We start from the raw sequence: 13823 nt of genomic DNA, 5'->3' as shown, positions 1-13823 counted from the left end.
CTCCCTCACAGCTCTACACATTCCACCCGAATGCGCCCAATGTGATTACTCCTTCTATACGCATTAGCAAATTTGTGAAATTTTTGTGTTACGATCCCCCTCTTTTCAGCCAAAGAGCCCGGGATTTTTGTCGCCACGAAATCTCCTCCATGCTAGCAATCTCAGCAAGAACTGGCTGACAGGAAGCTCTCCTAGTACAAAGAGACTTCACATCCCCGCCCGCCTCCTCAAGAAGATCAATCTCAAAAAATTCAGCAAGGACTCTATTCTTCCTCCATTCAAGATTCCCAAAAACATTTTTATTCCACTGCTTCAGATCGTATTTGAGAGCTTTTAACTTCTGTGTTAATATGAAGCTGGGCGCACTTGTAACCATCGCTCCTTCCCACCAAGATCGAACTTTCCCTTGGAAATCCTCCGTTCTCAACCACATATTCTCAAATCGGAACGGGGTTCTACGAGAACACAAACCCCCAAAATCCAAAACCAAAGGAACATGATTAGAGGTAACCCTTGCTAAGATCGCCTGAACAACATCTGGGAATTTTTCTTCCCACTCCCTAGAGATTAAAAATCTATCCAGTATTGAGAGAGTAATTGGATCCCTACCACTAGACCAAGTATAGGCTGCACCTTCCATTGGTAGATTAATGAGAAGATGCTCATCAATGAAGTCGGAAAACTGATCCATATCTAAGGACCTCCTTCCCCCAGTAGACCTCTCTGACGCGGACCTAACAGAATTGAAGTCCCCACCCAAACACCAAGGGAGAGACCACATTTCTTGAACATGGCTTAGCTCCTCCCATAAAATAGGTCTCTCATTATCAACAACCGGTCCATAAACCCCAAAAAAGACCTATCTAAAATCATCCTCTTCCATTTTAAATATCACAGGAAACAGAAAATCTCCCCATCCACACATCCATTCTAGACAACCATCTGCTATCCCACATAACTAAAATTCCACCCGAAGAACCTGTAGCATCCATAGTTTGATAGTTGAATTTTTAAAATTATATTATAGGAATTATGATCTGTATATATCTTTTCCTTAGATAGAATTTGTAATACACTTCTATATATATAGGCCTGTAAACTAACATATTTGATATGAAAAGAGAATATCAGAATTTATTCTTTTTCACCTTTGTGTTCATGGTATCAGAGTGACAGAGCCGCCCTCACTTGGATGGTAAATTACTCTATTGTTTGCTGATTATCCGATAAAATCAGCAAATATTCATCGTTAATTCTGGTCGTTTATACCAGAATTACAGAAGACTTATTCTTCTATTTATCTTTGCCATTTCTGGATGATTTCTTTGGTTAAATCCGCGATGTCTGGAATCTCCACTGAGAAAGTTTTGGTCGATTCTTCAAATGCTCGGAAATCCCAGATCACTTCATCTGGTTCAGGTGACAACCCAATCCTCCAAATTGCCACTCATTGGCTGAATGGACATAATTTTCTACTGTGGTCTCAATCCGTAAAGTTGTTCGTCCGAGGGCGGGGGAAGATTGGTTATTTAATTGGTGCAAAGCAACCCCAAAGGAAGATGATCCAGCATATGCCGTTTGGGATGCAGAAAATTCCATGATTATGTAATGGCTAGTGAACTTCTTGGTATTGGAGATGGGCCAAACATTTATGTATCTCTCCACTGCCAAAGAATTACGGGACGCAGTGAGTGAGACATACTCAAACTTAGGCGATTCTGCACAAGCCTATGAAATTAAAACAAGGATCCGAGAAACAAGACAAGGAGACCAGACTGTTACAAAGTATTACAACGTATTACAAGGTTTGTGGCAAGAACTTGACCTTTTTTATGATTTTGAATGGAAGCGTGCAGGCGATAGTGCCTAGTTTAAGAAAACAGTTGAGAAGGACCGTGTATTTGAATTTTTGGCTGGACTCAATGCTGAGTTAGACGAAGTGAGAGGACGTATTCTAGGCAAAGAGCCACTGCTTACCACTAGAGAAGTCTTCTCAGAAGTTAGGAGGGAAGAAAGCCGTAGGTTGGTGATGATAGGAAAGAAATCCTTTAACACTCATAGTGAGAACTCTGCACTCAATGTAACAGCCACTGCAATTGCAGCAGCTGCAGTTAATCCAAAGCTAACAAATCACCCACATCGGAAGATTGAAGAGAAAACCAAGGTCTGGTGTGATTTCTGTAACAAACCAAGGCACACGCGAGAAATATGCTGGAAACTACATGGAAAACCAGCAAATTGGAAGGTAGGTAGATTTGGAGACAAGAATGGGCATGGAATGCAGGTTACTACTGAAACCCAGACATCTCCATTCAGTAAGGAGCAACTTGATCATCTCTCCAAACTGCTGAACCAAACTCAGGTTTCAAGTGTCTCCTCAGGTTCTCTTGCCGAAAAAGGTAGCTTTTTAAGTGCTCTCACTAGTTCTTTAAATCCGGCACCTTGGATCATTGATTCTGGTGCATCTGATCATATTACTAGTTTATCACATTTGTTTAGTACATATTTTCCGAGTTCTGGTCACTTAAAAATTCGTATTGCTGATGGTAGTTTGTCTCCTGTTGCAGGAAAAAGTTCTATAGTTGTCTCAGAAAACCTTGTTTTAAAATCTGTCCTCCATGTGCCTAACCTTTCATGCAATCTTTTATCAGTTAGTAAACTCACCAAGGATTCTAACTGTGTTGTCAAATTTCTTGATTCTCTTTTAGAACCTATATTCGGGGAAGATGATTGGCAGTGATAAGATGGTTGATGGGCTCTATTATTTTGATAATGAAATCTTCAAGAGTGGACAAGCTCAAGCTGCAAGTAGTAATGATATTTCTATTTCTATTAAAAGTCAAATAATGTTATGGCACTATAGGTTAGGCCATCCCAGTTTCTCTTACTTAGAACATTTGTTTCTATCCCTATTCAAAAATTTAAATCCTTTGTTATTTCAATGTGAATCTTGTCAATTATCAAAGCATCATTGTGTTTCTTATCCTTCTTATTTATATCAAGCATCCAAACCATTTTATTTGATTTATAGTGATGTGTGGCGGCCTTCTCGGGTTACTAACGTGACTCGAACTAGGTGGTTTATCACTTTCATTGATGACCATACTAGAGTTTGTTGGGTATATCTTTTGAGAGAAAAATCTGAGGCTGCGAGAGTGTTTAAAGAGTTTTATGCCATGATTGAAAACCAGTTTCAAACCCGTATTCAAGTCTTTAGAATCGACAATGGAAAAGAATTCTTTAACTCTATTCTTGGTGATTTTTTGAAAGAAAAGGGTATTTTCCATTAGTCCACTTGCTTTGATACCCCACAGCAAAACAGGCTAGCTGAGAGAAAAAACAGCCATTTACTTGAGGTTGCTAGAGCAATAATGTTCACTACAGGGGTTCCTAAATATCTATGGGGTGAGGCTGTTCTTACAGCTTCATATTGATCAATAGAATGCCAACTAAGGTGTTGAAATTTGAGACGCCCCTAAACAGCTTGCTGTCAATTTTTCCCCATATTAGGATCTTCACCTCATTACCTCTTAAAGTGTTTGGATGCACTGCTTTTGTACATGTTCATACACGGGACCGTTCAAAACTTATTCCTGGGGCTGAAAAGTGTGTGTTTGTTGGGTACTCTCCTAAACAGAAAGGGTATAAATATTATGACCTTTTTTTGAGACTCAACCCTATTTCACCAAAAATACTCTTCAGGGGGAGAGTATTGAAAGGGAAGACCATTTTTAGGAAGTGTTGGGCTCTTTACCATTGCCGAGTGTTTCACCAAAGTCTACCTTACCTACTGAACCTACTAAACCCACTATTTCAACCTCTTCGAAGCCTATTGAGTCAAACATTATAGACTACACTTCAGGGGGAGAACCACTTCAAATGCAACCTCAATCAGAGCTCCGTGTTTACTCTCGAAGAAGTAAAGAGTACCAACCTACTACCTGCCAAGAAAATTCTCCGAATAAAGGCAACTTGAATGAAACAGGTATTTCTGTCTCTAATCCATCTTTAATTCCTGAAACCAGCAATGAAGAGAGCCTTTCTCATGACCTTGATATTCCTATCTCACTTAGGAAGGGTACTCGCTCTTGTACCATGCATCCTATTGCTAAATATGTGTCCTACCATAGATTGTCTCCAAATTATAGAGCTTTTACCACAAATCTCTCTAGTGTTTCAATTCCTAGAACTATACATTTGATGTTTCGCAATTTTTTATTTTTTTGGGATTTTTGGGATTATTTCTTTTTATCGCCTCGTTTTGCGTGTCACGCACCGATTAGCGTGCCACGAGGGTTCTGAGAGTGATTTGGGGCGTTTCTTTGAGTTTAGAACTCTTCGAAATGTATTTTGGGTCATTTAGGCTATTTTCAGATTTTTTGTCCAAGAGGTCCTGTGTGGACCCCACACTCAGATTTTTCGTATTCGGGGCTATTTTTCAGGGTCATTACATTGCATATTTATTATTTGATACATGTTTATGTGGTTAAGTGTTTAAATGTATCATTGTGTCATGTTGTAGTGTATATTTGCATGAGAGAGGGCATTTTTGGGACTTTAGCTTACAAGTGGGCCCCACCTTTGACTAAATGGGTGGTGGAAGACAAATATATGTTTGGGGAGCTTCATTTCTCAGCATTTTCTCTCTCTCCCGCAGCCACTCCCTCTCTCTTCTTCTTCATCTTATTTTCCTTACAAACTCACACAAAAAGCTTGGATTCATCTATTTCCTCTTGGAATTGATCCTTGCCATAGAAGGCAATCTTGTAGAGCATGACGAGGGCAACGTTTTGATCCGATTATATTTGCATTTGGAGGACTTGGGTGATTTCGAAATTTGGGGCTTTTGTATCCATAGAGGTAGAGTTGTCTAAATTGCATAGTTCTTTAATTTAGTAGTCAAATTTATGTTTTTTCCTAAATTTTGCATGCTAATTGGATGTCAATTGGGTAGTAGCATGCTAGGGATATATATATGTATATATATGTGTATGTGTGTGTGTGTGTGATGGATTATGTTGAGTTGTTAGTTGAAATGTGATGAATTGTGACTTTTGTGAGTTGAATTGCAAGTATAGTATGGACTATGTGGTTAATTTTGAATGAGCATGGTAATGTGATTATTTCATTGTCAAATGCATGCTATTGTTGCCTTAATAATTGTGTGTTGACATGTTGAATTATTGTGTTATTCTCAAATGTTAAGTGTGCTTTAAAGTTGATGTTTATGTATAAACCCATGCGAGGTAGAATTGTGACCATGAATTAACAATGATGATTAATTAAGCATGTTATACATTGTGAGCATGACATTGCATTGTCATTGGCCATTGGGTGTGTTGTGAGGAATGTGGAAGGGGAATGTGAATTTTGAATAAGTTTTGATGAAAGGTTTTTCCTAAACCCGGTAGTTGGGGAGGTACCCCTTTGTCGGCAGTGCTAACTAATTAATAGGGACACGGGAGGTGCCCGTGAGTAATTTAGCAACCTTGGGCCTCAAATGGTAGTTGGGAGTCACCCTTTGCTAGGATGACTAGCAAATTCTCCCTAAGGACGGCGGAGGTACCAAAGTCCGGCTAGTTAGTACGTTTTTGTTGTGTGTGGGTGTGGATATGCGAGGGTGTGTGTGTGGTATGCATTGCATAAGTCATTTCATGCATTGCATTGCTTCAAATGGTTGATGGTACACTAGTTGCTATTTGTTGATGATGTGTAATCCCGGCATGATCCCTATTCTCATACTCTATTCATTGACGTGTCTAAACATGCGTTTCGTCTATTGGATTTTAGGAGATGCCATTTAGGCAATCTCTACTGGGCTTGTGCTCATTCCTCTTACCATTTTTTAGGTCACGGAAAGTAGGTGGTGGATGACATTCCTCCACAAGCTTAGACGGGATTAGAGGGGCCATTTGGTTTCTTTTGTGATCTATGTAATTTTTGATGTAGCATGGATCTTGTAATGATTATGTAACTAGTTTTTGCTAGTAGCTGTATATGATCGTACTTGTACTCAAATTGAGGATAAAAATAGTTTTGAGACCATCTTTTAATCTTTCGTGGTCTCGTTAGGATTTCTAATCCCTTGTAAAGCCTAATGGCTATGACACGATGTAACCGAACTTATTTTGATCACATATGATGTATCAAGCTTGTTTAATGATTATATAGATGCATGGGTGTTATTTTGTGGTTGTATTCGATTAAATATATGCTTTTGGGATAGGTTTAGATCACATTTAAGGTTGCAAATGGACCAACGAGGGTGCCGGGGACTTAGATCACAAGAATAGGCCTTAAAGGCCATTTCAGCATGAACCGGTCGAAGTGTGGGATTCCACACGTCGGCCGGTATCTCAAAAATTTGGGCAGTAGCCAATTTCATGGTGCAGGTTCAAACCGGTTGACGTGTAACCTGCACACATCGACCGAGTCCTGTAGCCCTCATCAACTTGATGTTAAAAATGCCTTTCTGCACAGTGACCTTAATGAGACAGTCTATATGACTCAACCACCCGGGTTTAAGTATAAGGGGGAGTGTGTGTGTCATTTCAGGAAGTCTATTTATGGCCTCAAACAGTCCCCTTATGCATGGTTTGATAAGTTCAGTAAAGCAGTGGTAGCTCATGGTATGACCAAAAGCCAAGCTGACCACTCACTCTTTTTAAAGAAAATGAAACGCGGTATTGTGATTCTTGTAGTGTATGTAGATGATTTTGTTATCACCGGCGGTGACAAAGATGGGATACAAGTTCTAATCCATCACTTGAGTTCTAGCTTCCTTACTAAGGATTTGGGCAAACTTAGGTATTTTCTAGGAATTAAGGTGGCTCGGTCGAAGCAAGGCATTAGCCTTTCTCAGCGGAAGTATACTCTTGATGTATTATAGGATACTGGATATCTTAGTTCGAAACCTGTAGCTACACCCATGGAGACTAATGTAAAACTTAGGGTTGATGATGGTGACCCACTCGATGATCCAGAGATGTATCGGAGACTTGTAGGTAAACTTGTTTACCTCACAATCACTTGTCCAGACATATCTTATGCAGTCAGTGTTGTGAGTCAGTTCATGACCAGTCCTCGGGTACCTCACATGGAGGTAGTTGTACGCATCTTGAAGTATCTCAAGGGTGCTTCGGGACGTGGTCTGCTTTATCGATCTTCTGGACATCTTCGGATTGAGGGATATACAGATGCAAATTGGGCCGGTTCTCCTTCTGATTGACGGTCCACCACGGGTTACTGCACCTTCATAGCACACACTGCCTGTGAACTTACTTGGTTGAAAACTCTTTTATAGGAACTTGGGATTTTAGTCCAGTACCCAATTCCTCTCTATTGTGACAATCAGGCAGCTATTCATATTGCTAGCAATCCAGTCTACCATAAGAGGACTAAACACATTGAAGTAGATTGCCATTTCATTCGATCTAAAGTTGACTCGAATGAGACTGTTTCACCTTTTGTTCCTTCTATTAGACAGCTGGTAGACATCTTCACTAAGGCGCTTCCCAAGAACTCTATTGATTCCATATGTAGCAAGCTAGGAGTTATTGACATTTACTCTCCAGCTTAAGGGGAAGTGTTGTACAGTATTGTATGAGTTGTCACACGTGTACAATTAGTATTGTATGAGTTGTCACCTACCCCTCATTACCATATATAGAATTACCATGTGTAGGGTTTTCTTGTTCTCCACTTACCTGCTTCCGTAGCTTCTCCTATATAAACACCATTGTGTTATTGTATTACTAACTCAATAACATATAAGTTTTCATATATTCTCTTTCTCTCTTTCCCTTTCAACACTTTCCATGGAAGGCAGATTGGCGTACCAAGGCCCCCCTCTAGGTGGCCTTTTTTGCTTATACAACATGTCTAGAGCGGATTCTGACGATAGATAATCAGAAAAGGAGGAGGCAGATTATTGTAAACTGATGTTGCATGTGCAAGAGAGACAAGGAGTCAGTGAATCATCTTCTTATTCACTGTCTAGTGGCTCAGGATTGTTGGGCCATGCTGGTGGGTTTGTTTGGGTTTCATTGGGTCATTCCTCTTTCCTCAGTGAGCTTGCTCAAGGTTTGGAGAGGTTGTGGTCTCAATTTGATATGCTTGTGGGGGGCACCCATGTGCTTATGGTAGATCTTAGGAGGGAGAGAAGTAGGAGATCCTTCGAGGGAGAAGGGGCTTCTATGTGGGTTCTTAAGTTCTCATTTCGTAAGTCTTTATTTTTTTGGATTTAGGGAAGAAATTTTAAATCCGTTGAGGAGTTGGTGGATTTTGTCGATGTGTTGAGAGGTTAGGAGCCATATTTGGCCCTTGTGTAGTTCTTTTATGATACTTATCCAAAAAAAAAAAAAAAAAAGGAGGTAAAATGATTGGTTAAAGTGTAAAAATAATATGTAGTTGTTTTGGAACATTTTTAATAATATGGTTGTCGTAACATAAAATTTCCAAAATTTTGGTTTAAAAAACAATTATATTGTTGTGGATTGAATTCATTTAATAGTTCTTTAAATGATAAACTAATTATTTTTATAGCTCATTAATTATATGATTTGTGAAATTTTCGTTGTTAGGTTAACGAAAAATAATATTACTACCAAAAGACTGTAGCCTAGTTGCATCTCCTCTACCTTGCAAAAGGGATGGCGAGGGTTCGAGTCCTTGTAGGGGTAAATGGGTGCACGAGTTTCTTGCCAATGAAAAAAAGAAAAGAAAAGAAAAATAATATTACTCATAAAATATAGGATCATATATAAAAAGATATATTTATTAGTCGTCGTCGTGCCTGTATCTTAATATTTTACGATTTGTTGTGTCATCGTGTCTTTGTCTGTGTCGTATACGTGTCTCGTATGCGTATTCGTGCTTCTTAGGTTCTAGTTTGTTCGTTTAATTGATTTTTAGCTTCTTTTCCAATGCTATCAAATTTAACACACAACCAAATCAATGAACACAAAATAAAAATAAAAGTAAAGCAAAATAAGAGAGAGACTAGGATTTTTACCGGAAAATCTCAGTGAGGAAAAACCACGGAGGCTAACCATTTTAGGCGAATCAATCCACTATTTCGAGAAAGAGTACGATGAGTTCTCCGACTCCAGGTCCTTCGAAAGCACCAGTTGTTGCTTTACCTCCTTTTTTTTTTTAAAAAAAAAAAAAAAAAAAAAAAAAAAAACTACAGTGCCTTTGGAATCACCAGCAATGCTAATCCAAGCCAACTCAATCGCCTCACGATGATCCAATTCTCTTAGTGATTGATTGCCTTTTTTTCCACTGAACAATGCGAAGAATTGAATGAAATCTCTTGCTCTGATCGAAGTGGATAACTCCGTAGCAAAGCTCACTATATGACGAACAGAAAAAGAACAACACTATGCACTCAACGTGAATGTGTTTGTTCAAATCAAAGAAACAAAACTAAGAATTTTTTTACTTGATTTCTCTAGAAAAAACACAGAACACCCAATAATAGAACTTGATAAATGCTGAGTTTTTATAACTTTAGAGAGTCCTCGATAATACTGAAAAAGTTGCGAAAATACTTTCGAGGACGTCTCTGTGTTTGGATAGGAGTCGGAAACAAAATCAGCTTGAAAAATAGTTTCCTTGTTGTACACTCAAATTGTCCAAGGTTTGATCCTGTGGTGAACACTCAATCTTCAAAATCGGTACTCAAGTTGATAAAAATTACAACTTGATGATCAAGTTACCACAAAATAAGTTGCTAGGGGTTTTTTTGATCAAGTTTTGACCACGAAATAAGTAGCTAGGAATATATTTTTTTTTTTTGTTTGTTTGTTTTTTTTTTTTTTTTTTTTGTAGTAGATAAAACTAAAACGTATTGGAACTCTAATTTTGCTGCCTTCTTCCTCACCCGCCTTCCAGTTCTAGGCTACTTTTATATTCTCTTAAAGGCCATCACCAGTGGTGTAATCTAGTAATTCAGTTAATTGGTAGGGGCAGACTGTTGTCGTTCGTTTTTTGAAACTGAAGTGCATCATTTTGTGTATGTCTTGTCTACACGCTGTGCTTGGGGCTTGGGGGCTTACCTAACCTTTGGCAATTTTTTGCTCAAAATAGCTGCTCGGACTTAAAATTTTGAGTTCTCATCCTTTTCAGCCCAATCCTTTACTTTTTGGAATTTAATTTCTTCAACTCTGTTTCTCTTGTAAAATCATACTTTACAAAGTAATACTACAAATCTTTTGACTAGTGTATATATATAGAAATAACATCATGTCTTACTGGTGTAATACTAATCATATGCTTGGTTTGCAGCCTAACAATACAGTTGCAATTAATGATTTCTAAATGGAAAACTGATCTTTTCTGATAATATCTTTTCAGGCAGAGATGACTCTGAAACAGTTGGAGAACCTTAGCCCTCACATTATGAAACAAGTTCTTCCATTGGTTGAGCAACTTCCTCCCTTGTACATGGATTTAGTGAATGGAAGGGAAAATTTTACCCCAAAACCAGAGGAAACTCGACGAATAGTATGCAAAATCTTTAATTCTCATTATATTTCCTTAATTGATGCTATGTTTTTACCAATACAATTTTCTTTTTCATCTTTATGCAAAAAATCAGTTATAATATTTTGATGAGGCTCGAGTCACTACATATTTTATGCTGAATTCAGTTACAGGAATTTGAACCAAAATTTTAAATTGTAGAACGTTACTGCTAACTATGATTCACGTTGACCATTTCTTACATCTGAAATCTTAAAGTACTCAAGCATTAGAAAGGGGCTTTGGTTTAAGGTAGGGACTAGTGAGTCGCGCTCTGAGGTGATGTTCTGCGCTCTCTATGGGGTAACCATCTTTGTGGGCCTTATTTTGAAACATTTATCCACCAACAACAGAGGGACACTTTGACACTGATTTTTTTTTTTCCAAAAAGAAGTCCGTTGAAACTGATGATTCAGGAAATGTGCTCATGTGGAGTTTAAGCCGATCAGTGTAATTGCTCAAGCTTTGTGATGCTTCCTTTACTACAAAGGTAATGTCTTGAATGCTTATAATATTGAATGGAATTTGGTTGACCAGTGATGGTTCCATGTTTCGGTGTCAAGTGAGCCTACTTGGTCAGCTTGCAGGCAGGCCTTCAGACTTAGGAAGATTGTACTAACTTCAATGTGACATCACTTTCTGAATGGCTGAAATTATAGCTTATAACTTCAATGTGACATCACCTCTGGGGTTGCATCATCTTCTTCGATCAAAATCAGTTTTTCATCTTTTCTGCACTCCGATCTATGGCTAGGCTCTCCATACTTGCAACACTTCAGTCCACAGGCTCCACCTTGACTTTGGCCTGCTGGCCCTCCATAATTTTGAAGTTTTCAACAGTGGCAGCCTGCTATTTAACCCCATCAACAAGTGCTATCTGTTGTCCCACACATTGGGCCTCGTTTCGCACTGTTGTAGAAGCTGATTTGCACTTGAAACTGCGCTGCAACCTTGTGAAGTGCTGCTGGAGCGCAAAACCTGCTTGTTTTGTTGTTTCTCCACCACCGAAGCTCATTGATAAGCCTCCGAAACTGACCAAAATGAATGCGAGAGCAGAACTTCTAGTATGTTGAGTCTTTGTCCGCTAATATAGTGTGCCACAATCTGTTCTTCACTCTCTCTGATAGGTCTTCCACACTACGGCCTCCTTGCCTCACATTAAGAAAATGTCGGTTTATCGTTTGGACATAATTTTTTTGATAAGTATCGTTTGGACATAATTAAAGGGCAAAAATTGTTTGTTCAACTTTTTCTTCATCTTCTCCCATTCTACAATCTTTGGCTTACATTTATGCTTTCGGGTAACGCGTAATTTCTCCCACCATGTCGACGCTTTACCTTTTAAACGAATAGCTACAAGCTTGACCTTCAAGTGCTCTGGTATCTTGTGGTATTCAAAAACTCTTTCAGTGGTATTTATCCAATCGATAAACTCCTCTGCCTTTAGACTCCCGTGAAATTCAGGAATCTCAATTTTGATATTTGCCTCCCAACGATGATCGATCCGACCGTTGGGTAATCTATGGTGACACGAAATATAAAACAGATGTTTCGCGAAAGTTTTGATGTTGGACAGGTCATCCTCCATCAGAAAGTTGTCATCAACCGACGGGTTGATTATAACATGTTGAGCCCATTGCTGGTTCAACATCTCAACTTGTCTCTGCAGATTCTCGACTTCGTTTGTGACTTGCTGGGGTAAGGGCTTGGCTGGATCTTGCATCCTATGACGTTCTCTTCTCGGTTGTTGTCGTGGAAGCATGATTACACAGTCGAAAAGCTGAACCTAAAGCTCTGATACCAAACTGATGCCGCCTTACCAAGAGGACAAACAATTGTCGTCTAAAGCAAGAAAGAAATAAGCGAAGAAAGAAAAGAATGCTAGAACAAGGAGGAAAACCTATGAAGCATGGACACTCCAAAATGGGCGAAGAATACGTGTCCAACACGGACACGCGTCGGATACGCCCCGACACGTGTCGGACATGCCAAAAAACGTGTCTGGAATTTTTTATTTTTTTTGAATTTTCGGACACGGCACGGACACTCCGCGGACGCGGCACGGACACTCCGCGGACGCGGGCACGGACACGGACACGGCACGGACGCTTCTGGAAAATTTTTTTTTTTTTTTTTGAATGCTGATATGTTCTTTTTTTTTTTTTGTTTTTGTTTTGTACTACCTTTTTGGTATTGTAAATGGTAAAAGTCCTAGGTCAAATGATGGATGGGAATAGATGATAGTACATTGACTTGTTTTTGTATCTTTTTTGGGGACTAGCCTTTAGGTTTTTGTGAATGTTAAGTGCTAACAGTAAAGTCCTGAATGTTAAACAGTCATGAATTTTAATAGTCCTTTCTGTCTATACTTTTGTATTTGGAGTAAATTTGCAATGATGATTAAATGATACTAGTTATTATTCTAATGTCTTGTTTTTTATTTGGTTTTATAACTCTGCAACATTGTTCTTTTATAGTTTATTAGTTATGAGTTATGATTTTGTGTTTTGTTTTCATTGTGAGGTTGATGAAAAATAGTAACACTCTGTAATTTTTAAAGTATTGCATCATATATATATATATATACCATTTGCCGTGTCCCCGCCGTGTCCGTGTCCTAATTTTTTTGGATTTGCCGTGTCGGTGTTGTGTCGTGTCTGTGTCTCATATCCGTGTCCGTGCTTCTTAGAGGAAAACAAACGATCAAACAATCATTGCTGCTAATCTATTAAAAATAAAATTAATCACCACCTCTCCAGTACCCTTTATATAGAGTCTCCTAGCAATTCTAGCCATAATTGGCTTAATTACAATAAAGGAAAGTTACTGAAAATCAGAAAATTACAGAAATCAGAGAAGCTTCCAAAATCAGAATATGGAAAAAAATCAGAATATGGGAAGTTTCAAAAAATTCAGAAAGCTGCCAGCAGAAAATTAGTTAAATCTGCAACGGTACTTAAAAATTTCTTCACCCAAATTTAGTTTGGTCATTCCGTAGATACAAAAGTGCCATACTACACACAAAAGACCATTAACAAAACTGGCCTTGCTTCGTCACCAAAGACCATTAAAAGCATGTTGAATAACATATTGATGTAAATCTGCTACTAACCCTCTCTCTTCTTTCTCCTCTTCATTTCTTTCTCTTCATCTCTCCTATGCTATCTTGAAACCATTAACCCTCAGCCCTTTTGATCACTCACGCTCTTCCTGTTGCCCCAAATTGAATGTTAGTTAATTTATGTGTTAATAGAGCTCAAAATCTCTATAGGTTTTCTCTAATAGTTTGGTGTCTGTGT

The 13823-nt window shown here is 38.6% G+C and overlaps 1 protein-coding gene across 2 annotated transcripts in view; it reads left to right on the top strand.

Moving 5' to 3' along the window:
- LOC132277529 (uncharacterized) overlaps window positions 1–13823 on the top strand; it is a 68299-nt gene that overhangs the window by 34856 nt on the left and 19620 nt on the right. The window contains exon 8 of one of the 2 annotated variants that reach the window (XM_059779398.1): window positions 10357–10506. The exons of the other annotated variant lie outside the window; for it this stretch is intronic. Coding sequence (XP_059635381.1) covers window positions 10357–10506 — 150 coding nt within the window. The remainder of the gene's footprint in view (window positions 1–10356; window positions 10507–13823) is intronic. 2 annotated transcript variants of the gene reach the window in all.

Source organism: Cornus florida, unplaced genomic scaffold (assembly GCF_030987335.1).
Source record: "Cornus florida cultivar Cherokee Brave unplaced genomic scaffold, ASM3098733v1 CherokeeBrave_3.0.0_Hap2_Chr01, whole genome shotgun sequence".
NCBI lineage: Eukaryota > Viridiplantae > Streptophyta > Magnoliopsida > Cornales > Cornaceae > Cornus > Cornus florida.
This window is presented reverse-complemented; position numbering and strand designations above follow the sequence as displayed.